The 26,041-nt window shown below is 40.8% G+C and overlaps 1 protein-coding gene across 2 annotated transcripts in view; it reads right to left on the bottom strand.

The window, feature by feature from the left end:
• Positions 1-1,014: 1,014 nt before the first annotated feature.
• Positions 1,015-26,041, bottom strand: part of RPS6KA3 (ribosomal protein S6 kinase A3) — a 164,160-nt gene continuing 139,133 nt past the window's right edge. For both annotated transcript variants that reach the window (XM_056558619.1, XM_056558618.1), the window contains exons 15-22: positions 18,126-18,248; positions 17,902-17,991; positions 16,965-17,123; positions 15,041-15,202; positions 11,043-11,119; positions 10,765-10,882; positions 6,648-6,788; positions 1,015-3,273 (exon numbers count right to left, since the gene is read on the bottom strand). In XM_056558619.1, coding sequence (XP_056414594.1) covers positions 3,148-3,273; positions 6,648-6,788; positions 10,765-10,882; positions 11,043-11,119; positions 15,041-15,202; positions 16,965-17,123; positions 17,902-17,991; positions 18,126-18,248 — 996 coding nt within the window. In that variant the 3' untranslated portion in view covers positions 1,015-3,147. The remainder of the gene's footprint in view (positions 3,274-6,647; positions 6,789-10,764; positions 10,883-11,042; positions 11,120-15,040; positions 15,203-16,964; positions 17,124-17,901; positions 17,992-18,125; positions 18,249-26,041) is intronic.

Below are 26,041 nucleotides of genomic sequence, written 5' to 3'. Positions count from 1 at the left end.
GGCGCTGACCGTTGGCGAGAGGGGGTGAACAGCGCATATACGCAATGTCTGTGCCCCCTTACTCATAATGGGGAAACAGTGAGACGCAGTTCCTGAGTCCCCACCTGAAAACATGAAAGAAAATCATAGGAAAACAATAAAAAACTAGGAAAACAATAAAACAGAAGACCTGGTCTAGAGAAATCCAGACCATGTCCACCTCCTTCAGACACTAAGCTTAAACTGATTACCTCAGGGCCTGGAGGTGGGTATATCCTGCTGGGATGGGCCGACTTCTTTGTTGCCATAGTGTCATACCTCCTAGAGACAGCAGCATACACCCACGGTCTGTGTCCCCCAATGGAGCTGATAGAGAAAATGGACGTTATTTGTGACGGAAGAAAAATTTGTGCATGTAAAATTTTTTCTCCTGTCACAAATAATGTCCGTTATTCATAATAGGCTATAATGGGTGATAACTGATAATCAAAAAATCCCATAGACTTCAATGGTATTTTTTAACAGTCGTTTTTAAGGGTTTTCTTAATGGGATAATGTAACGGGTCTTTAAAATGGAGCCATTATAGCCCGAGAAATCCTTGGTTACCACACTTCCTGAAGCATTGAGGAGTGAAAGGGGTACATAATTGACAATTTACTGGGTGTAATATACCCTACCCCGTATTCAGCATTTTGCATTGCTGTTCACATAGTGAACAAACACCCCCCCCCCCCCCCCCCCCGTTTTGAGTCAAAGCCAGAAAAGTATTCAAAAGGAATAGGACATATAAAGGAAGGACTTATACTTCTCCTCCCTTATGGATCCACTTCTGACTTTGGCTCAAAAACTGTCAGAAAAAAAACCAAGTGGAAACTTAGCCTTCGGGTGAAACACAAAAATTAATCATTAATAAAAATAAATCAAACCCATTTTGCACAAACACATTTATGCTTTACAGAGCTAACGGGCGGGTGGTGGGATTTAGTTTTTCATGTATAAGAATCCACAGTCTTACATCAAAACCACAAACCTGATTCATGTAGGTATTTTAAAGTTTATTATATAAATGTCTGCATTTTCTTTAGAAGATTACAAAACTGATTAGGAGAAATGTACAAGCAATGAATACCATTAAGAATCGATCATAGTGGATACAGGTTTTATGGTTATTTATTTATTTTTTTTCAAGAAAGATGGCGAGAAATATTCTTACATTAATTTTACTATGACATTGTGTTCTACTTTACTGCAATGGAAGCATTGATAAGCATCTTCCAAAAACCGATGGCAAAGGGAGAAATTCAGAATTATACTTCAAGTATCATAATTGTACTGACATGCCATGTGAAGTCTAATATAAAGAATGATTGTACATAAGTGTAGAAAAATATTCTCTATGATTTGTATTAAAAAAAAGTTACACAGCCCACCCAACCAGAGATACAGTAACTGCAAAATAATTACATCCCTTTGTGTACAATGTCCCTTTATTCTGTGTTGGAATTAGCTCGTAATGCACATCATTTTCAGGAAAGCAAACTCATCCGTTATACAACACAGTCTTCTCATGAATTATCTCCTCAAGACGTCTGCTCTGCAGTGAGAAAAAGAAGGTAAATGCCAAAATCATTTAACAAAAAAAAAAAATCTAATCACATATTGGTGTGTCAGTTGATTTTATATACGGTATATTATTTATATATATATATATATATATATATATATATATATATATATATATATATATATATATATATATATATATATATATATATATTGTACTTTTTTAATCCAAAATTAAAAGGGGAAATAGCACAAATGTGGGAGGAACAATAGTATGAATGTCCCTCACCACATTTCATCTAATTTAAGCAGCCAAATATGCTGTTGAAATAAGTTAGGTTACATCTCAGTATATCATCCGCTGACTGCTCCCTTGCTATACGATAAGACCACAGTTCAGTTATAACTCATTCTAAAGGCTTAGTGAGATCAGCGACTTTCATCAGTACAAAAAAAAAAATCAATGAATGCTTATGTGTACTATTGCTTGCTTATCTACTATGCAGAAAAAATTTAACTCTCTCAGCTAGTTTTGTCAATGGGGTAGAAAAGCTGAGGGCACCGGCACGCTCAGTGGCTTAAACATGAACTGTTCCTATTAAGCATACAGAGGATGTGGTGTGTCCCTATGGCAGCCAGCGCAGGAATTCTCACATCATACATGCTATAGATAACCTAAAAGAACCTACCCAACTCCCGTCATATGAAGCTTTGATCACACCTGAGGCAAGGCATGGGTGGTCTGGGAGAGCTAAAGGTTGGACTTAGTTTCAGAATAAATTTAAACCCAACATGTACAAATTGAGTACTATAAAAAAGGCAGTAAAGCGTGAACTTAACATGATAATGACAGACACAGGCAAGTACTGCTGCTGTAATCATTTGTGGTAACTCATAGCATGCAGCTCAATCGATATCATTGACTGCCATTCTCTAGAGGAACAGGCTCATATTCTCCTGTAAGTGTGTGATCATGTTACATTCAGACGCACTATTCCAAGTACATACACACCAGTAGACCATTGCACCCTCTCAGAACGTACAGGACTACATTTTGAAACCAATACAAGGCATAAGAACAACTGAATAGAAAAAAAACAACAGAGGTAAATTAGAGCATAAAAAGAAAACAGGCAACATATGAAACATAGAAAATAGCCATGAAATGAACGGAAATGTCTACATGGCACAGAGTACGGGGGGATTTAAGAAACACAGCTTTGAAATCACATAAGTGCTCAAAATAAAGAGTGTATCTACAACCCGCTGAGATGGGCCACTAAAAACGCTCCCTCTAAAAAATATTGGTTGCCATTGTTTCAGTGTATTCTTCATGCTAGGGAGGAAGTCTTATTGCTCCGCTGTTGGAGGACCAGTCTTTCACTTGTATCATATCACAGACTGGTCATTCGAGTCAGTAAGGTAAAAGGGTTGCCATCAACAATGTATAGAGAGAACAGACAAAAAGCAGCAGCATTGATGGGGGGCCGGCAGCAAGCAGGTGCCTGCCGGAGTGTCTCTTTTTGATATGTGCTATCTCTGTTGGCTTGGTTTTGTGCTGTGAATCTTCAGCTCTAGCGCTCTGTAGGCATAAGAGTTCACATTCACAGGGCAGTGGAGGTAATCTTCTTTATGCCTCTTCTTTGAGCAAGAGTGGAACGACCAACAGGTTCCAGCACTGGAGACAATGGATTGAGGTTCAAAGCAGAGTATGTTGCTGCCATAGCTCCCTGTAGTGAAACAAAGAACATATCAGCATAGACAGAAATAAGAGGAGAGATTTAAGATGTAATGTGCTCACAGGTGTTGTGATAAATATGAGAAGAAATCATGATCATTTCCAGTTATTATATATTGTATTGTAACAAGAAAAAAATAATATTATCCGCACTCACCACCAGATACGGTAATAGCTGTTCCTAAATGGATATCATCGCCGGACCGGGACTGCAGAAACGTTCAGTGCGCTCAGAGGCTACAACCGATTATTTCGCACATTTGCGCATCATCCGGCCTCTTCGAGGCCAGATGAAGTGCAAATGCGTGAATAACCGGTTGTAGCCGGTGAGCGCACTGAACGTTTCTGCAGTCCCGGTCCGGCGATGATATCCATTTAGGAACAGCTATTACCGTATCTGGTGGTGAGTGCGGATAATATTCTTTTTTTCTTGCTACATACGTCTGGTGAAGTTGTGCTTCATACTTTTGTTCCAGCACCTCCACCCAGCTCATCTGTTGGCCTCGCTTTTTGCTGTTTTACCTGCTGACATTATTAACCCCTATGAAGCCTCATACATTTGGTGCCTTCCTCACTCCATCTACACCTGATATATTGTATTCTGCTTATGTATTGTGGTTATGTACTAGCACTGCTTAGAAATAGAAATCAATATGCAGAATCATCTGTACATTCATGGCTCAATGATTTACCACCTATCTTCCGCATAAGTCATCAATATCAAATGGGCCAGGTCCAACACCTGTTACCCTTGTAGATCAGCTGTTTAAAGAGGCCATGGCCACTGTTTACTGTGGCTTGTTCTGTAATTGTTGCACTTTTAATAGCAGCCGTGCAAAGAACAGCAGTGTTGTCCTATTCAAGGAAACAGGAAACTCTACAGTACCTTGAATCACTGACACTTAACCTCCTAATGACTGCCGATATGCCTTTTTATGGAGCTTGGAAGTCACTGTACATAGTGCAAGTTGAGCTGAGACCTCACTATATGTGTCATGTGTTAGCTGTATATTACAACCAACCACAATGCCTGCAACTGCCAGCATCAATAGCGATCATAGCATGCAGAGAGTAAACTGACAGGTGCAACACTTGTCTGGGATCCGATAGACACCCCGCTACATAATTGTGGGGTGCCAATCGGAGGCCTTCTGAAGGAATTGTGCCTGCAATAGGGAGATTGTACCAGAAGATTGTTGATTTTACAGTTTGTAGTATAAAAGCAATCTAATGATTGTTTATATATCAAGTCCCCTTGAGGGCATAAAGAAGGTGTAAAATAAATAACTAAATTAAAAAGTCCCTAAATTTGAAGGGAAACTGACAACAGCATTTTCCCAGATAAAGTGCATTTTCATCAGCATCACCTGGACTATTACACGTGCATTCAGATTACTGTTGGTGATGCTGCTGTCAGTTTCCCTTTAAATCACAAAAAGTATAGGGGTCAGAATATGGTGATTCAAAGCATTTTTATAGTTTAAGTTAAACCATTTTTTTTAAAGTAGCAAAACACAACAAAAGTTATACAAATTGGGTATCAATGTAATAGGTTATCTTTATTTTGCAGATTAGTTCTATCAGTTTTACTGCAAAGTGAATGATGCAAAAAATAAATCCCTTAATATTTGCAAAATTGCTATTTTTTTTTTTTTGAACATGGCAAAAATTGCTGAGAAGGGAAAGTATGGCGATTGTAGGATAGACAGCAGTTAACAATGACAAGGGGGTGATAAGTGTTTGCCCCCCACTGATCTGTTATCAATAGCCTATTGTCCGGACAGGTCATCAATTATATAAAAAAAAAAAAAAAAAAGTCTGAACCTCTTTAAAGCTATCCTGTCCTGCATATTAAAAAAGATTGCATAGTCAATGACCCATAAACAGGATCAGCTATGGTTTTATACACAACAGTGGAGACTAGAAACAAGCTGGTAAATTATACAATACAAAGATCAAAAATATTTTGTGAACTAACACATTCTAAATAATACGACCAGAAACCAGTCCGTACCCAAGCTGCACCAGAGATAAAACAACTGCAGTGCTTTCTGGACAAAATGTTTCCAGTAAGCTATTCTCTTCACATTACTTATTTATGAGGCCACAGTACATAAAAGCCATACATACTCTACAGTGCAAAAGGAAAGCAATACTAGTCACCATTTTGCAAGAATCTGTATTGCACTGAAATTTCTCCTGTACATTGCCACTTATACAATGATGAAAACGCTGCACATCTAAAGCCTTATCTGCCATACTGATATAACACAACATTATAAGATTAGAAGAAAATATAGCTGCTTATCCTCTCTCTGCATGTGTCTCCTGCAAGTTGTTTCTGGCACTGATATACATTACTTTAAACACATTCAGGTTTTGTAATGATCTGATCATGTACTGCCACATAAAATGGTTAATGGGGTACTCCGCTGCTCAGCGTTTGAAACAAACTGTTCCGAACGCTGGAGTCGGGAGCACGTGACGTCATAGCCTCGCCCCTCATGATGTCACACCCCGCCCCCTCAATGCAAGTCTATGGGAGGGCTGTCACGCCCCCTCCCATAGAGTTGCATTGAGGGGGTGGGGCGTGACTTCATGAGGAAGCGGGGCAATTACATCACGAGCTTCCGGCGCCGGCTCCAGCGTTCAGCATTTGGAACAAACTGTTCCGAGCAGCTGAGTACCCCTTTAAGGCCAAGTTGACAGCTGCGTCAGAGGTCCGTTTGCAGAATCCATTAAATAGTGGGACAAGAGCAGAGGAAAAAAAAAAACAACTGCTGCAAATTTAGCAAAATACTGCAGCATAGCGCCGTTGTAGTGAAGGACTGCATGGAAAATACAAGCTGATGTAAACATTGAAGAAGCTGTGGCCCTCACACATGCACCACAGCAACTTCAAACAGCATACTAGCCGGGATGCTGGGCATCAAACCTTTGCTGATCTAATATTAATTGCCTATTCCGAGGCTAGGCTATTAATTTTTCAAGACTGGCTAACCCCTTTAATGTTATCTGTAAGGGGTTTGTTCACTCTGGGCAATCCCTTGTTATTAGAAGGGTCCTCCCAAAAATAAACTGATCAAAGGGAAATTTTGCTGATCGATCCCCAAGTCAGATGTAATATGCAGCAAAGATTGTTCAATTTCCTTGCCTTGCTTTCATAAGAAAATAATAAAAGAATACACATTTCTTATTAATGGCATGTAAGTATAATGCACAGACATGTTGGACTCTAGAGAGATGCTCTTTGAAGCAGCACTGGCTAATAGATGAGGGTTTTCAATGAGAATCCTACTGTAAGCCTATGTACATTGTGCAGAAGTCACATCTATACATTAGAAAGCTGTACACGGTCTCTGTTACCTTTACTAGGTGAGGGGCATCCTGGCGATTGAGCTGGAACTGAGGCAGCTGGTCACAGTGCACTATCCAGGGATGCTTTAGTACCTGGGCTGCTGTTAATCTTTGATGTGGATCCACATGAAGCATTTTTGACACCAAATCCTATAAAGGCATAACCCGATCTTCCAGTTAGTTGCTCACACTTTGGATATATACAGGCATGGCAGCAGGCAACGACAGAATCATTTATCACATACTTATATTTAAATACAAACAGATGATTTATAGACTGCTATGGAATTGTATAGGGTAACCAGACTAAGAAATGTGAGAATAGAGAAGGCTGAGAAGCGCCATACACACCTATAGGGATTTTCAATATCCTTGTGCCTTTCTAACTTTGCTGCAAGCAAGAAATACGCAACTGCAGATTGGATGCAGACTTTAGGCTGTAGTAATGTACTCTATATCTTGCAGGGAAGCCTTAGGGAAGTTGAAATTTCCTGCTCTACTCTTAGATCTTTCCGGCAGCAAATAGGAGCATTAGTATTACACAAATATTAGCCGAGTGTTCTTAAACTATTTCCTAATATGTTCTAAGAGTGGTATGCTAAAATGGATAATTCTCTATTAGGCCCCATGTTACAGTCCATTCATTGTGAGAATTCTCAGACATATAACAGCTTAGTATTAGAGAAGGCTTAGTGTTGGGGACCCAGCATGACAGAGACTTTTTACTCAAAATAAGACTTAAATGGGCACTGTCATTTGCAAAAACTTTTGAAGATAACTTTGGGGAGATTTATCAAAATCTGTCCAGAGGAAAAGTTGTAATCAGGTCACTTCTTTCAGAAGCCTTTCCAAAAATTAAAGAAGCAATCTGATTGGTTGCTATGGGCATTGTCAGGACCAAGGCCTGATTATTAAAATCCTTTATGTGTATTATAATTATAACCGTGTGATGTATTATCCAAGACATGGGTGAGAGGTCATTCAGACTGTGGGTTTTGTGCATTGCATTTTATTGGGGGTCTGGCTGTTTGTTTACATCTCCTTTGAAGTCAAATGCTTTTTTGAAGTCATGCATTCTGGTCCCATCATATAATCAAACAGATAAGGGGCCAGGAAGAGAGAAGACCCCCTGGTGGGATCAGAGGGGAGGGGGGAATGGAGTCTCCCTCCCAAGAAAGTACCGTATTTATCGGCGTATAACACGCACTTTTAAGGCTAAAATTTTTAGCCTAAAGTCTATGTGCGTGTTATACGCCGATACACCCCCAGGAAAGGCAGGGGGAGAGAGGCCGTCGCTGCCCGCTTCTCTCCCCCTGCCTTTCCTGGGGTCTAGAGCGATGCTGCCGGCCCTTCTCTCCCCCTGGCTATCGGCGCCGCTGCCCGTTCTGTCCCCCTGACTATCGGTGCCGGCGCCCCATTGCCGGCGCCGATAGCCAGGGGGAGAGAAGCGGCGCCGACAGCCAGGGGGAGAGAAGGGGCAGCGGCACCCATTGCCGGCGCCACTGCCCCGTTGCCTCCCCCCTTCCCCGGTGGCATAATTACGTGGGTCGGGTCCGCGCTGCTGCAGGCCTCCAGCGTGCGTCCCCTGACGTCATGCGCCGCGCAGCGCATAGCAACGACGCCGGGGAAGCACGCCGGAGGCCTGCAGCAGCGCGGACCCAACCCAGGTAATTATGCCACCGGGGATGGGGGGAGGCAACGGGGCAGCGGCGCCGGCAATGGGTGCCGCTGCCCCTTCTCTCCCCCTGGCTGTCGGCGCCGCTTCTCTCCCCCTGGCTATCGGCGCCGGTACCGATAGTCAGGGGGACAGAACGGGCAGCGGCGCCGATAGCCAGGGGGACAGAATGGGCAGCGGCGCCGATAGCCAGGGGGAGAGAAGGGCCGGCAGCAGCGCTCTAGACCCCAGGAAAGGCAGGGGGAGAGAAGCGGGCAGAGACGGCCTCTCTCCCCCTGCCTTTCCTGGGGGTGTATCGGGTTATACCACGCGCACACACGCACCCTCATTTTACCATGGATATTTGGGTAAAAATTTTTTTTACCCAAATATCCTTGGTAAAATGAGGGTGCGTGTTATAGGCCGGTGCGTGGTATACCCCGATAAATACGGTAGATATGATATATTTAAACAATGCTAGACTAAAAGTTGGTGTTCAATGCTGTGCGACAAGCTGACAAGACCATCCTAAGAACAGCACTCTCTCTGACAAGGACTGCTATATCATCATGCTGCAAGGACTTCATTTTTGCTTTGTGAACTTGTCTTGCCTAAACTCTTTTATATATTGTTATACCTGTATGTCATTTGTTCCTGTATTTTTATATATTTAGCACTGTGATACCTTTTATCAGATTAAATGTTTAATTAATCAGCTCAGGTCTTTGATCTCTAAATATATGAGCTCACCTTTCTGAAGGCAGCTCTGGTGGAAACACGTTTATCTAAGGGTTAATTTGGTGACTTGCTGGGACTAGTAGTGGATACCCAGAGGTCTGGCGGCTTTAACCCTTGCACCATCACACTCTCTCTAGCGTCCTGGCTGGACCGATAGGGTGTGATCGTGACAGGCATCTGGTCAACCATTCCTATGGACAGGTTTGGATCAATCTCCCCCATTATGTGTACATTTGTAATGTACATTTCTGTGCATATTTTTGGGTAATAAAATGCTGTTTTGTCCTGCAGCTGTTGCTTGTGTCTCGGCTTGTCAGCCTGCTGTGTGAGCCAGGGGCGTGTCATAGAGTCAAAGTGCACAGAGCCCTGCTTATGCGCCCACACTTTTTGTGTTTTGTCTCCTCAAACACAACAGCTGCAGGGAAAAAAATTTCACCAAAAAATACACCCATTTTTAACCAATGTATATTACAAATATACCTATAATGTTAGAGTCTACATTGTATAAAAAGTTTTTGCAAATGACAGTGCTGATTCAAAGTAATATATACACTGCTCAAAAAAAATAAAGGGAACACTTGAACAACACATTGTAACTCCAAGTCAATCACACTTCTGTGAAATCACACTGTCCACTCAGGAAGCAACACTAATTGACAATCAATTTCACATGCTGTTGTGCAAATGGAACAGACAACAGGTAGAAACGATAGGCAATTAGCAAGACACCCCCAGTAAAAAAAAGTGGTTCTACAGGTGGTGATCACAGACCACTTACTGGCTGATGTTTTGGTCACTTTTGAATGCTGGCGGTGCTTTCACTCTAGTGGTAGCATGAGACACAGTCTACAACCCACACAAGTGGTTCACACTGAGCACATGTGACAGAGTCTGGAGACGCCGTAGAGAACGTTCTGCTGCCTGCAACTTCCTCCAGCATGACCGGTTTGGCTGTGGGTCAGTAATGGTGTGGGGTGGCATTTCTTTGGGGGGGGCGCACAGCCCTTCATGTGCTTGCCAGAGGTAGCCTGACTGCCATTAGGTACCGAGATGAGATCCTCAGACCCCTTGTGAGACCACATGCTGGTGCGGTTGGCCCTGGGTTCCTCCTAATGCAAGACAATGCTAGACCTCATGTGGCTGGAGTGTGTCAGCAGTTCCTGCAAGAGGAAGGCATTGATGCTATGGACTGGCCCGCCCGTTACCCAGACCTGAATCAGATTGAGCACATCTTGGACATCATGTTTCGCTCCATCCACCAAATGCACCACAGACTGTCCAGGAGTTGGCGGATGCTTAAGTCCCGGTCTGGGAGGACATCCCTCAGGAGACCATCCGCCATCTCATCAGAAGCATACTCAGGCGTTGTAGGGAGGTCATACGGGCACGTGGAGGCCACACACACTACTGAGCCTCATTTTGACTTGTTTTAAGGACATTACATCAAAGTTCGATCAGCCTGTAGTGTGTCTTTTCACTTTGATTTTGAGTGTGACTCCATATCAAGACCTCCATGGGTTGATAAATTTGATTTCCATTGATTTTTGTTGTGTTTTTGTTGTCAGCACATTCAACTATGTAAAGACGAAAGTATTCCATACGATTAGTTCATTCAGATCTAGAATCGTGTTTTACCCTTTATTTTTTTGAGCAGTGTATATATGTATGTATATATATATATATATATAAGCTAAGCAGAAGATATTGATTTATAAAGAAAAAAGAATAACAGACCTTAGCAATATCAGAAACAGAATTCCAGTAACCGCCACTTAGAGTGAACTTTCCACTACCTATTCTTGCTAATATTTCTTCTGGAGTATCATCAGGTCCATTTGCGAAAGGTGTATATCTGTAAATTAGTATACAGTACAGTTAAGTTTAAGGTTAAGAGGTTCTTCAGCAAAATAAATATTTAGAGATAAAAATTACCAAAGAATTTACATCAAGTACCTAACATATGGAGAAAAAAAACCAACTTATGTAGCCATCATGTATATATAGACACTCACCCAGTAAGCATAGTATAGAGGAGAACACCCAGGCTCCAAATATCACATGCAGCATCGTAACCCTGGCGCTTTAGAACCTGAAAACCCAACATAAATATAAAGATCAGATACCTTTTGCAATGATTTACTCATTATATATATATATATATATATATATACACTGTATTGTGAACCAGTAGAAGAGTCATCTATAAAGATTTAGAACATGAAGGAGGAGAAAACTAACAAAGCACACGATAATGCAACTAACTCAATTCCTCCCTATAATTTGGTCATGTGATTACCAGTATGACGCACAAAATGTTACTGTTCTAAATGTGTCAGAGGAAGTCAGTTCTGGGTCAACCTATGAGCTACAGGATGACACCATCACATATTAGATCACTCCTGCTAGCTCTCAGACCCCTCACAGCTTTATCTGTATACTGCTGCTGCTATTTCTGTGAGATCAGGCTACATAGTGGTTATAACCTCCTCTGAGCCTGTGTTCACACATTGCGTTTCTTGCATATGCCAAAAATTGAAGAAAAAAAGGTGCAATTTTACCCCAAGTGTGCAAGTTATGGTAAAAATGTGTAATTTTTACAACAAATTTGAAAATCGCAACAGAAACTACCAAGATGCAGTAAAAACATGAAAAATGCAGAAAGAATTCAAATTTGTCAACACTACCTAATAACTTCAAATCTTCATATAATGTCTTAATTGTGATTATCGGTCAAATCACTTTTGCCCCTTGGCAATATTTCTCTAAAGAAAACATACTTTGAATAAGAAAACCCATCAAAACTGACCTCAACCCGCTTATGAGCAATATGTCACCTTGGTTAACTTTAGCAACACCAGCTTAATTAGATGACCTGGTGTAAGGATCAAATGAAAAATCCAAAGCCAGAGAATCCATGCAAACATGAGCGACATTACAGAACCATTCTAGAGAGGGATTTACATACAAAATGGAGACTAACCCATGCCTGCCAGATCAGTTAAACAGGTAAGCAGAAGGCATATACAATAAACTATACATCATTCTCTCTAATAATTGCATATTCTGCACCATATAAGAAAAAAAAAAAAAACATGTCTCTTTAAAATAAGAAAAGCTAATGCTAAGTTAGAGATTTACACATTAGTACTTGGTGCTTGCCTTGGTCTTTGACATCACCTTCTAACCTGAGGATAGGTCATCAAAAAACAAAAGAAAAAAACAAAAAATACATTGGTCTGTAAAATGACAAATCACCGACCAATCTGTGGTTTAATTTGTGACCTTGCCTGAGCTTCCCTTGATGGGGTACAAAACTGTCCCTTGGCATTAAAGATGTATTCGAGGAAAAAACTTTTATTTTCTTATTTTTTATTATATTAACTGGCTCCAGAAAGTTAAACTAATTTGTAAATTACTTCTATAAAAAAAATCTTAAAGGGGTACTTCGGTGCTTAGACATCTTATTCCCTATCCAAAGGGATAGGGGATAAGATGCCTGACCACGGAAGTCCCGCCGCTGGGAACCCCCGGGATCTTGCATGCGGCACTCCGGGTCTGATTACCAGTGACCACAGGGCCGACAGAGTGTGACGTCAACACTACGCCCCCGTGTGACATCACGCTCCGCCCCTCAATGCAAGCCTATGGGAGGGGGCGTGATAGCTGTCACGCCCCCTCCCATAGGCTTGCATTGAGGGGCGGAGCGTGACGTCACACGGGGGCAGAGGCGTGACGTCACACGGGGGCAGAGGTGTGACGTCACACGCCGTCGGCCCTGTGGTCGCCGGTAATCAGACCCGGAGCAAACACGCTACGGGGCCTGATTATAAATGGGGTGCCGCGTGCAAGATCACAGGGGTCCCCAGCGGCGGGACTCCCGCGATCAGGCATCTTATCCCCTATCCTTTGGATAGGGGATAAGATGTCTAAGCACTGGAGTACCCCTTTAATCCTTCCAGTAGTTATCAGCTGCTGAAGTTGAGTTGCTCTTTTCTGTCTGACAACAGTTCTCTCTGCTGACAACTCTGCTTGTCTCAGGAACTGTCCAGAGTAGGAGCAAATCCCCATAGCAAACCTCTAATACTTTGGACAGTTCCTGAGACAAGAAGAGGTGTCAGCAGAGAGCACTGTTGTCAGAAAGAAAATAACTCAACTTCAGCAGCGGATAAATACTGGAAGAATTAAGATTTTTTTAATAGAAGTAATTTACAAATCGGTTTAACTTTCTAGAGCCAGTTGATATATAAAAAAAAGTTTATTCCTGGAATACCCCTTTAAAAACTTTTCAACTAAAGAACAATGACTGAAGAAAACTCAGTGTGGCAGATCAACTTTTAGACAGATGTATGCCATCAGTCAGCATCTGTCATACCTGTTGTGTTACAAAAACACATTGATGGTTATCCGGAAATGGTCTCCAAAGTCTCTAGTGAATGACCAGCTTTAGTTTAAGTGCTGTGTTTTTCTTTCTATCTCATAGGCTGCTGTACTTTCGTTCCAGAGCTGAGATCTCGAACATTGCACTGAATGTTGTATGTTAAAGAAATATACCAACACAGTACATAAAAGTCTATTGAAACATTGCGCTACAGAAATTTCATGCTGGTAATTTGTTAACCAGCTGTGAACAGTGGACTGTGGAGCCAACACAACACAGGGTCCCTGAGGTGTAAACTTGAGGATTGAAGTGCAGCATGTACGTGTATATTAAGAACTTACGTGTATATTAAGAACTTTGTATATTAAGAACTTACGTGTATATTAAGAACTTTGAATACATACAACAGAAATAGCCCAACTTGTAGGCTTGAAGATCATTTGCAAGAGTAATATTCCAATATACCGATGAGCATAAATTTCTAATGTAAGAGTGCTAAAAAGCACTAAATGGAGTACTAGAGTACTTTCATGTGTCCCAATTAAGTGAAGAGGGCCTAAGTCAATCATTGGCTTGAGACAAAGGAGATTGGGAACAGGAAGTGGGGATCGCCAGGGATTCAATGAGCGTTGCAACAGAGGTAGAGGATCAGGATGTTTTTTTTCCTTTTCCATTAAAAAAGAGAATAAATGGAACAAAAATAACTAAATAACTAAAATGAGATCCTATTCTTTAATGGGAAACTGTCATCAGGGTATCCTATACTAACCTGCGTGTATTGGTTAAAGGGGTACTCCGGTGAAAAACTTTTTTTTTTTTTAAATCAACTGGTGCCAGAAAGTTAAACAGATTTGTAAATTATACTTCTATAAAAAAAAATCTTAATCCTTCCTGTACTTATTAGCTGCTGAATACTACAGGGGAAATTATTTTCTTTTTGAAACACAGAGCTGTCTGCTGACATCATGAGCACAGTGCTCTCTGCTGACATCTCTGTCCATTTTAGGAACTGTCCAGAACAGCATATGTTTGCTATGGGGATTTCCTTTTACTCTGGACAGTTCCTAAAATGGACAGAGATGTCAGCAGAGAGCACTGTGGTCATGATGTCAGCAGAGAGCTCTGTGTTTCAAACGGAAAAGAATTTCCACTGTAGTATTCAGCAGCTAATAAGTACAGGAATGATTAAGATTTTTTTAATAGAAGTAATTTACAAATCTGTTTAACTTTCTGGCAACAGTTGATTTAAAAAAAAAAAAAAAAAAAAAAAAAATTATTGTTTTTCACCGGAGTACCCTTTAATAGCACTTGTGGCACTGAACACAATGATACATTTTTTATTATCATCTGTTGCAATTATTTTTTTCATCTTGGTTAATATACATAATGAGCATCAATTGTGCACTGTGGGTGTTATCTAGACCCCAAGTTCACCACTATGCTCGCCAGTCACCTTCTGTAACACAGTTTCTTGTTGTATTCAGCATCACAAGGGCTATACAATACAAGCAGGTTAGATTAGGCTAACCAGATGACAGTTTTCATAGCCTGTAAACACCTTACTATGATACTTTAGCTGTATTTAAAATAAAAGTTATAAAATAGGAAAAGAAATAAGAATAAGATGGTTACCTCCGGTGCAACAAAGTTAGCAGTGTAACAAGGAGTCATCAGCAATCCATTTTCCGCCCTGAGCTGCTTTGCAAACCCAAAGTCACAGATTCTAATAGACTCTGGATTTCCAGACTCGTCCACGTAAAGAATATTGCTGGGTTTTAAATCTCTGTGGACCACCTGCAAAAAACAATGTCATATTATAAAACTTTACAGTCAACAAGCCCATAACTATAGATATTGGGCTAAAAATATGATATACGGTAGTTAAACAGGCTGATGTGCCATAAGTTTAGAAAGTTGTATCACTGCACAACATGACTAACAAAACCCTTAAACAGTGGTGTCGTCCTGTCCCTAAAGTTCACACCATTTGCTGCAATAAGAATATCGCACATACTACCAACTTTTAGAAGCCACCTGTAAAAGACAAATAGGATAACAATAACCTTTTCAAACATAATTTTTTCCCAGCACCTTTATAGGGTTCTGTAAGACAGGTCACAATATTGTGATAGCTTAGCAACTTCTGTTTCCATAGTAACATTCATGTGCTTTTTTTTCCCCCCACAGATGGGAGTAACAGTGCATGCAGCATATTAGCACTTAATGTTATAGGGTTTATCCAGTAATAAAAATAAACATATATACTCGAGTATAAGCCGACCCGAATATAAGCAGAGGCCCCTAATTTCACCCCAAAAACCCAGGAAAAGTTATTGACTCGACTATAAGCCTAGGGTGGGAAATACATCATCGCCCCCTGTCATCATCCAGACCCCTGTCATTAACACCCCCATCATCATCACCCTGTCATTATCACCCCCGCCATCATCCACCCCCCTTCATCATCACCGCCTGTCAATCCCCTCAGTGGTCTTCAACCTGCGGACCTCCAGATGTTGCAAAACTATAACTCCCAGCATGCCCGGACAGCCATCGTGACACTCATTATTACTACTATCACCCATATGATGCTATACCACTGCTATATGTAACAGTCATACTACTAGTAGTAATATGACTGATACATATAGCGCTGGTAAAGCATGATTGAGATGATAGTAGTAATAATATGACTGACACATATTGCACTAGTATAGTATAATGGGGGTAGTCTACTAATATCATCCCCATTATACTATTGTAGTCCTAGGTGGGTGTGTGTATACTATACTAGTGCTGGCTGGCTGGGTGTGTGTATATATATTTACTTTTTTTTTATTTTCTTTTTCTAATGCTGGATAACTCCTTTAATCCCTTTGCGGATGTCGGCCATTACCAGTGGGTCCCTGGCTGGGACCTGCCGTGCATGACCCGACAATCGCGGTTATGTATAGGACGTAAACGTACGTCCTGGTGCGTTAAGTACCACCTCACCAGGACGTACATTTATGTCCTGCGTTGTTAAGGGGTTAAACCTTTATATTCAGAATCTCTACCATATGTGATGGGTAATCATAAAAATACCATGCATGCCTGCAAGCAATAAAGAAGCTAAAGAGTCATGTGCAGCTAATTATTAAAGTGTACCTCCAACATTGTGGGCACTTTTATGATAACGGACTAAAGTGCAGCACTGTGTACAATAGTCATTTTTTTAAACCACTAAACACCTTTTCTCCCTACTCCTAACTGTGCATTAGCTTCCTGCTTAGTCTCCAGCACAAGACCCAGTGCTGTAGAACCAAATTACGCTAGGTATCGTGCTGGAGACGGGTGTTATAGAGAAAGTGCGAAGCTCCATCCTATAATGCAGAGCTATAAGCATGAGGGAAAGCAGAAGTTTAGTTTAAGTATTTCAGCGTGTCAAATTCTAAATGAAAGTGATTAAGAAAAATTATTATATTTCATCAGGGCATCACTTTAGTGCCCACAATTGGAGATACATTTAAAAGCAATGCTTGACAATTGTCTTTAAAGCATCGTTACAATGACTTACCCATTGTGAATGGAGGTATTCTGCAGTTTTGGTTATAGTGTGCAGCACGGCACTTGCCTCCCTTTCTGAGAAGAACTTCTGCCGTAGGATTTTGTCCAAAAGCTCCCCTCCTTTCATTAGTTCTGTTACTAAATATACATACTTTCCATCATCATATACCTGAAATGCATACAAGAATATTTATTAGAACATTATTTTACACTACCCACCATCTGAGGTTTTGCTGTAAAGATTGTGCAGTGTGGACAATAAATCAGTTATGCATATTAAGATATAAAGCTGCCTATCAACAGTTATGTCCTGATCATAATGTCAAGCATTATGTAAAAGTGTCTCGAGGAGTACTTTGTTCCTTTTATATAACCAGGTTTTCATACAAATTATCCTGTGGATAACATACGGCATTATATGCCTATACAGTGGCAAACCCCCTAGTCTACCCTTGAAGGTATGCGACAGAAAATGTTTCGGTCGCACAAAGTGAAAAATACACATCACTATATACAGGGATTTATACTTTAGGTGACCCAACCACCATTATTGTAGGACAGAAAACTCATGACATGATGGGCCAGCTTTACACATGATTTATAAGGCAACCTAAGATTTAGTTATCAGGAACAGCAAAGTCAACATCACTACTAAACCTACACTTCTAATGGTTATAGGCCAATGTACAACAAAGTAATATAATTTGAGGCTGCTGGAGATACATTTATCTCCCCAAATCACAAAATACAGTTATCCTTCGTGATATAAACCTCTCTTTTGTGTAGTAAAAATAATTGGTTCAGAATGAAGAAATATTTGTATAAAATGAATTTTCTAGGCAGAGAATAATAAAACCCACGTACTAGTAAATTCTGAGCAAGTAAAATAGATATACAAAGAAAAAGAGCACATTTGTATTAAAACAATGCCACTGAAAACCACTTACATCTTTCAATGTGATAATGTTTGGATGCTGGCCATAACGTAGTAATATCTCAATTTCTTCTGTTGGATCTCGCTTACTCTTATCGATTATCTTAGAGAAAACAAAAAATAAAATAAGACATCAAAAATATTTTTGTAGTACAGATGTTAAAAAAAAAAAAAAAAACTTTTGCAAAATATGCCATTGTGCTGGAAACCTCTTCGTTGTATGGAGGCAAACCTTACCTTTACAGCATACTCCATATTGGTGGCCTTGTGAATGCACCTTTTACAAATAGAATAGGAGCCAACCCCAATATCCTCCTTCAAGTCATAACCGTCAGTAAACTGGATGCTATTTCTGTGAAGCTAAAATATTAATATCCCAATTAATAATCCTCCAAAAAAACTTGTATCACAAAGTCGACACAATTCAAAATTATCAAATCATTTTTATGATTTTTATAGAAGATAAAGACAACCTGAGTATACACAAAACATAGATTCTGTGGTGAAGATTTAAAAATTGAGTTTTTATTATCATTCTGTAGCCTCAGAAGCCCTGATCTCTGACACTATTTTTATCTTTGCAAGATTTAACTATGTTGTTTACTAATAATAATCAGAGGGGCAGGAACTATTTTAAAATGGGTGTGAATGCTAAGTTCAGTGAGGTCTGAATTTTCAGGTGGGCGCGATTCATGCCCCTCAGACTCCTATCCCCCCACTGAAGAGTATTGGATTCAGGGTGCCAGAAGCTACAAATTGTTACAAAACAGGTCCTCTTTAAAGTCTGGCCACAGCATCTTCATGGGATGGTCAGATCTTTGTTTCTTTTAAGCCCTTCAGAGCTGGTCTTGCTTGTGTGCTTTGAATCCCTGTACTACTGAACCACCCAACTGAACTGACCTAAACTCATCTAGAATTCATGGTTCCATCTATTCTAATAGTAAGAAGTAAAACAGCCCCAGACCATCACACTACCACCACCATATTCTAATACTGGGATGCAGTGTTAGCTTTACACCGAATGCAATATGATCCATGTCTTCTAAAATGTTCCATCTCCTATTTGTCATTTAGATGTTTTCTGGCAAATGCCAGACGAGCCTTTGTATTCTTGTTGGTCAACACAGTTTTGCTTCTTGCAACTATCCCAAGGGTACCATTTTTTGCCCAGTGCCTTTCTTTCAGTGGTGACTTAATCTTGGTGTCATTAATCTTAAAGAGGTTTTCCACTTGCAGACATCCACTTGCAGATGGGTGGGGAACTGACCGATGAGACCCCTGCTAATCCCCAGAATAACATTAAAATGGAGCCGTAACTTAACAAACCAGGCCGCACTTGCGCGGTCACCACTCCATTCATTCTCTAAGGGCTTTCCAATCGTTGTGGAGCGCAGCAATAATAATGTAGCAGTCCAGGCTCTTTTCAGCTGGCTTCTAGCTCGTGGGATTGCCAGGCTGAGACTTGTAACACACAAAATTAATTTCAATTTTTTTCCCAGTAGAAAATCTGACATCTGTTCATTCTAGGAACATTTGCTTATGCTTCACATCAACACATCGATGCAGCCATTTTTCCTGCTGACATAACACATTGCTGAAGGTGCAGATGAATATTTGATATATTTCCTATGACAAAAGAAAGAACCTTCTCTACGCTGGATCTTTATTTAATACGTGAGTATGCAGAGAATATCTTCTACCGCACAGGGTGTGTTCAGGGGACAAGGTGCTGACAGTCAATCTCCTGGCTGCAGGTATAGCAGCTTTTCTTAACACATTTTTCTGGAGATCATTCCTGTTCCTGAAGATCTTTCATTTCCCTCATCTGGGTGCACAGTACACATTTATGGTTGCTGTCGGCTAATGGCAGAAATGTACCAGCATGCCCACCATTTCCCTTCAAAAGTTTCGCTGTGAGTTAATCATTACTGATTTCTTTAGACCCAGATCTCTGCAAAAAAACAAATGATCCTATATAAAAACTAACATAACTGTCTGTGCAGACTATTTATGAGTTTTTTCTGTCCTTTATTGTGACAAGACCACATAAGGAAATCTAATGACTACTACAGGAACTGATCTCATAGATTTTTGGGGGATCTATTTTCAGGACACACTGTAACTTGGGGTTGAACATTTCTCCTAACTTCCAGAAGATATCTGGGAGGAGAATAGGCGGAGCAGGGACAACAAACTAAGGAACTTATGAATGTGGGAAATATGACATAGGAGAACGTAAGCATATTTAGACAAGAGACAATTATGGGTTTTAAGATCAGAAAAGCGGAAATACATTGCTGCCACTTCAGTACAAAATAACATCTTACTAAGACTGAGATTCCAAAGAGAGTTTGATATACATATGCAAAGCAGCTTATCACAACACTTTCACAGGTAGCATTCCCTAGATCCTCTTTTAGCTCCAGTTATAGAGTCTCAGGAACTGATCAGGATTTAATGCCAAGCCAGAATTCTTCCCAGAAGGGAAGAGGACCCATCTGCAGCCAGAGCTGCGCTGTTTCGAGGTGATTGCCCCTCATCAGTACAGAGCAGGGTGTTCTGGCTTGGCTTGTGAGAGGCCTGTCGACTAGGCAAATACATATATACATATATATATATATATATATATATATATATATATATTTGTGGTTGACTCCTCTCCCTGCCTGTGACAAAAAAAAAAGGAGGAGGGTTGTATTATGCATACCACTGTGTGATGGCATTTTGTTGTCTGCACAGTGGTATTCTAGGGGAGCAGTGAAGTGTGAAGCGTAAAGAGTTTCACATGCTGCGCTCTCAATGCTAGTTCTAGGGGTTTGCATCCCTTAATTAGCAAAGGTTTTTTTGGCTGCTTGTCCCCCCTCCAGGAGATTGAGTCAATGACCAAAAGTGGTGGCCCTGGGAAAGAACAACAGAGGGAGGGAACCACATTTAATTTTGCCTCCAATTTCAACAGAATTGCCCCACAAAAGAAAATACTGTATATATTATGCACAGGGCACCAAAAAAACAAACAAAAAAACATAATATGTGCCTTGACCAGCAAAGAGCATGGCTTATCAGAAAAGAGGCAGGGTACTTGTATGGGATGTTGGCATGGCTTAAATGAAATGCTAGGCTTTAAAGATGCACAAAAACATTGGTGCATTATTTTTGCCGAAATTAAGCCAACTGTTAGTTGGGTTAAACTCACACTAAAATGTCTAAAGATGTGTCACATTTGTAAAAAAAAAAACAGTCCAAAAGGTCTCCATACACTTTAGTCAAAACTTCAGCCAGCTTTCTAAAGTGTATAGGGGGCCTATCAACTGTACCCAGACAAAATATCAGGGGGAAAAAGGGGTCGGGCATGTTGAATTTTAACTGCCAAACAATTGTGTTCTCCAAGAGATAAGCCAACACCAAAGCAGTCTGGTTTACTCCTACTTTTTCCATAAAAAATAAAATTAAATAAAACACTGAGCTTTGGCAGTGCCCAACATTTATGTATATGGGGAGATCAGGATGTTGATTTTACACAAAGGTGTATGAGAGCCTTACAAATTAGATGGCACTAGCTGAGTACAAGGTGTGAGGTGCCAAACTGCACCCCATGCAATTCTGCGTCGGCCCCTACCCTCAGTTGTCCGGAAATTTCCAAACATACAGTGAGGGGAAGGGAAAGGCGGAGCTGTGGAAGATGCAGTTCTGCACCTCCCTCAGCCCCGTACACAGTTCCCTCCTCACCCCTCCCTCAGGAGGAGGATGCAGATTCTCACAGCCCCGCCCCTGGACCTAGATTTTGACAGCTGTAAAGGGGTCTGTGCAAGCAGCGCTGTAGGAATCCCTCTCCTCCTGAGAGAGGTGCATGAAAATTTATGTTCAGGAGCAGGGCTGTGAGAACCCCTCTTCTCCTGAGGGAGGTGCACAGCTCAGGTCACACAGCCCCCTGGATGCAGATTTTCACAGCTGTCAAACGCCTAGGGGCGGGGCTGTGAGAATCTACGTCCTCCTCCTAAGGGAGGTGTAGAACTGCGTCCTGCACAGCTCCGCCTTACCCGGCGTAAAATTGCACGGGGCAGTTCTGCACCTCACACCGGCATTGCCCAAGTTTTCCTACCTAATCCTTGTGAGGGAGGAAAAGCAACATAGGAGAAGTACTTGTGCTCCTATCTCTTTCCTCATATCCTGTCCTCAGGTAGGGCTGAGTTGTGAAGAGATTATCGTCCGAAAACAGGAGGTGGCGTGGTTTTGTGGAAGTGGGCATGACTTGCAAGCCGGAGGGGTGTGGCCACAGGAGGGGTGTGGCCGCAGTGATGCACTCACCAGGAGATGCAGAGCAGAGCTTGGAGTAAGGTACTGGAAGTCCTACATACTTGCATGGGACTTAAGACAAAAATTCCATCCTTCACGTAAGGGGGTAGGTTAGGGTTAATTTACCTATCATATAGTTATATTTGACTTAAAAGTAACATGTGTACTAAATTTCATAAAAATATCTCCAGCCATTTGGAAGTTATGCTGACACATACATTTCCCAAAGACTTGCATGGGACTTTTAACAAAAACCCCGATAGGAGTGGGTTAGGGTTAATTTATCTACCAAGTTTTATCAAAATATCTTCAGCCATTTGGAAGTGATGCTGGAACATAAACACAAACATTGGCCCTGATTTACAATTGTAAACCCGACATGTTTTGTCAAGACGTGCACCAGATTATGGCACACTGCGCCAGAAATTCTGTCTGCCCCAGAATTGGGGGAAAAAAAAATAAACTTGGGTAAACCCGAACAAGGGGCGTGGAAAAGGGGGCGCGCCCCTTACATTTTCGAAAAATCTTAACATATTTACTAAGATTTTGACAGAAAATGTGGTGGATTTGAACTGAGGAAATCCAACAGATCACCGCATGTGTAAAAAAAGCAAAATGTAGGGAAAAGTGCAAAAAAAGTGGGAAAATATCTGTTGGAGAAAAAAGAAAACACAAAGAAAACTCCACTCTTAGTAAACCAGGGTCATTGAGTTTTATATATATATAGATAAGGAAATTTCCCCTCAAACTCTTCAAATTCTTGACTTTTTTTGTCCCCTCCCTCCCTGTCAGTTGTATACTACACATGACATTAAGCATGCACCGTTCACAGCTTGTAAGGCTATATAATGGGAGATCTCCTATGTGACTTCTATGTAAGCTCCTGTATGTGCTGTATAGCATTTGCGTAGGTGCTGTGCAGCAACACACTAAACAGATGCTATTGCACATGGATGCCCCATATTATGCATTTATTTATTAGTAAATACATAAGAAAAAATGAATGTAATGAATTTTTGTCTAAGTGATGAATTTTCAATCAGACATGATGTAAATGCTGCATCAATTGTCCCTTGTTCTCCCCACCATAATCGGAGGTTCAAGCTCAAGAACAAGACTATATACAGTCATGGCCGTAAATGTTGGCACCCCTGAAATTTTTCAAGAAAATTTAGTATTTATCACAGAAAAGGATTGCAGTAAAACATGTTTTGCTATACACATGTTTTGCTATACACATGTTTATTCCCCTTGTGTGTATTGGAACTAAACCAAAAAAGGGAGGAATAAAAGAAAATTGGACATAATGTCACACCAAACTCCAAAAATGGGCTAGACAAAATTATTGGCACCCTTAACTTAATATTTGGTTACACACCCTTTGGAAAAAATAACTGAAATAAGTGTCTTCCTATAACAATCAATAAGCTTCTTACAAGTTGGATTGTTGGACCACTCTTCTTTTGCACACTGCTCCAGGTCTCTCTTATTGGAAGGGCAGCTTTTCCCAACAGCAATTTTAAGATCTCTCCACAGGTGTTCAATGGGATTTAGATCTGGACTCATTGCTGGCCACTTGAGAACTCTCCAGCGCTTTGTTGCCATCCATTTCTGGGTGCTTTTTGATGTATGTTTGGGGTTATTGTCCTGCTGGAAGACCCAAGATCTCGGACGCAAACCCAGCTTTCTGACACTGGGCTGTACAGTGCGACCCAAAATCTGTTGGTAATCCTCAGATTTCATGATGCCTTGCACACATTCAAGGCACCCAGTGCCAGAGGAAGCAAAATAACCCCAAAACATCATTGAACCTCCACGATATTTCACTGTAGGTACTGTGTTCTTTTCTTTGCAGATAGATACTAGGATCTATAATATCTTACGCAGATACTGGCCGATTCTATATTCAGATCCAGATCTAAGAGAAGTAGTAGGGGTTAGACCACAAGTAACCTTTAGGAGAGGATCCAATATTAAGGACATTCTAGTCCGGAGTCATTTACCCTCATTGGAGGAGACCCACAATAGACCTCGGATGGGGGTTACAGGATCTTTTCCATGTGGCCATTGTAGTTTCTGCAAATACTTACCCAAGACTCAAGAGTTCTCTAATCCACTTGATGGACGTCAATACCAGATTAGACAATTCATTAATTGCTCAAGCAAAAACATAATCTATGCAGCTCGCTGTAGTTGTCATAAACTTTATGTTGGTAAGACAACACAAGAATTTAGGAGGAGAATCTCCAAACACCTGAGTACTATACGTACAAACAGTGATACGCCACTTGCTAGACACATGAGGGCAGTTCATGGTCAGAATGTATTCGAGATCGAATTTTGGGGTATCTGTCAGAAACAACTGGGCCCACGTAGAGGAAATATAGATAAAATATTGTTACAAGAAGAATCCAGATGGATCTATAGACTGGGAACACGAAGTCCATATGGCCTTAATGAAGGTTTCTCCTTCGCGGCTTTTTTATGAGTAGAAATGGTACAATTCTAATAAATATCCTAAAAAAATCTCTTTCATTTAAGTTGGCAATGGTATTAATCTGGGCAAATTTAACCATCATATTTGATATTTTTCCTGATTGATATACAACTAATGTATTTCCCCATCTTTTATTGGTTTTTGGCATAAAACGTGTATATATGGATAGATATAGTACTTACCCTTAAAAAGATAGAAGACAACTAAATAAATTGTTCGTAGTACAAGTGTATAGATTAATAAAGTAATCAATAAACTAACTGATAATTAATTACAAGGGAGTTAGGATTCAATTATACCACCGCTCTATTAATAGTGGAATACACTTGTTAGATAGACAATAATAGAGACCAGAGTGTACAACTTATGATTATATGGGGTGTCTATTTTAGATCCCTATAAGTCAACTTTATCTGATACCTTAACCCTAATATATAGAAATCCGAGTGATCCATATATGTCACCTTCACTGGGTAGATAACGTCCTATCAGCCAGATTCTAAGTCCGTGCAGATGCGCAGTTGACATTCTGAGTTACGGACCTGGGTTTAAGTCCGCGCGCATGCGCGAGTCTTCATAGTGCTGATCGCACATTGAACGGCGAGCCCGGAGATAGGGCGCATGCGCGATCTACGTAACAGAATAGGTAAACAAAAGGAAAACACGGGTAAGTGCGGCGACTGATACATGTCATCAATAAGCGCCGGAAGTTATCCCTTAACCCCAGGCACCTGCAATAAACGGTGAAGTGATAGGTGGCATAGGAACAGGTAAGTCTATGCGCTATTATGATTGGTTCCAAGGTATGGGGAGTGTCCAGCGGACATTATAAAAGGAAGCACTTGCATATACACGTGGCCATTTGTCTCTTAACCCCTGAGGACGTGGGTCATACCACGAAACATGTAGGGGAGACAGATTGATTATATTTTATTTGCAGCACCTTCCCCAATCGACAGTGGTCTGCAGCCACTGTCAAGCACATATTACAGTGAACTCCAGATAGGATAAGCTATACCAGTTGAGGGAATAGTCTGCTAATTTTATTCACTACAGGGGACCTTTTTATAATAATAATGAAATAAAAGTGAAGTTTTATATATTATAGTTAGGGAGGGAATTTTCAATAGGGGTTTTTTACCCCGTCACTTCGGTGACTGGGGTTTGGAGGTTCTTTCCAGTTTTCCTAACTCAAATATTGCTGGGGATGTAGAAAAAAGAAAATGGGACAAACAGCTAAACTTTCCTATCTCTGGTCCCCTTGCAGCTCCAGCACAGCCATCACTGGCTGCAGCGGTGTCCTGTCTATTTACAAGCACAAGTAGGTACAACATTTGCCCTCAATAATGAGTGTATGAAGTGC

Source organism: Hyla sarda, chromosome 2, assembly GCF_029499605.1.
Source record: "Hyla sarda isolate aHylSar1 chromosome 2, aHylSar1.hap1, whole genome shotgun sequence".
Lineage (NCBI taxonomy): Eukaryota > Metazoa > Chordata > Amphibia > Anura > Hylidae > Hyla > Hyla sarda.
Note: the sequence above shows the minus strand (reverse complement) of the source record. Positions and strands in the feature narration are given on the sequence as shown.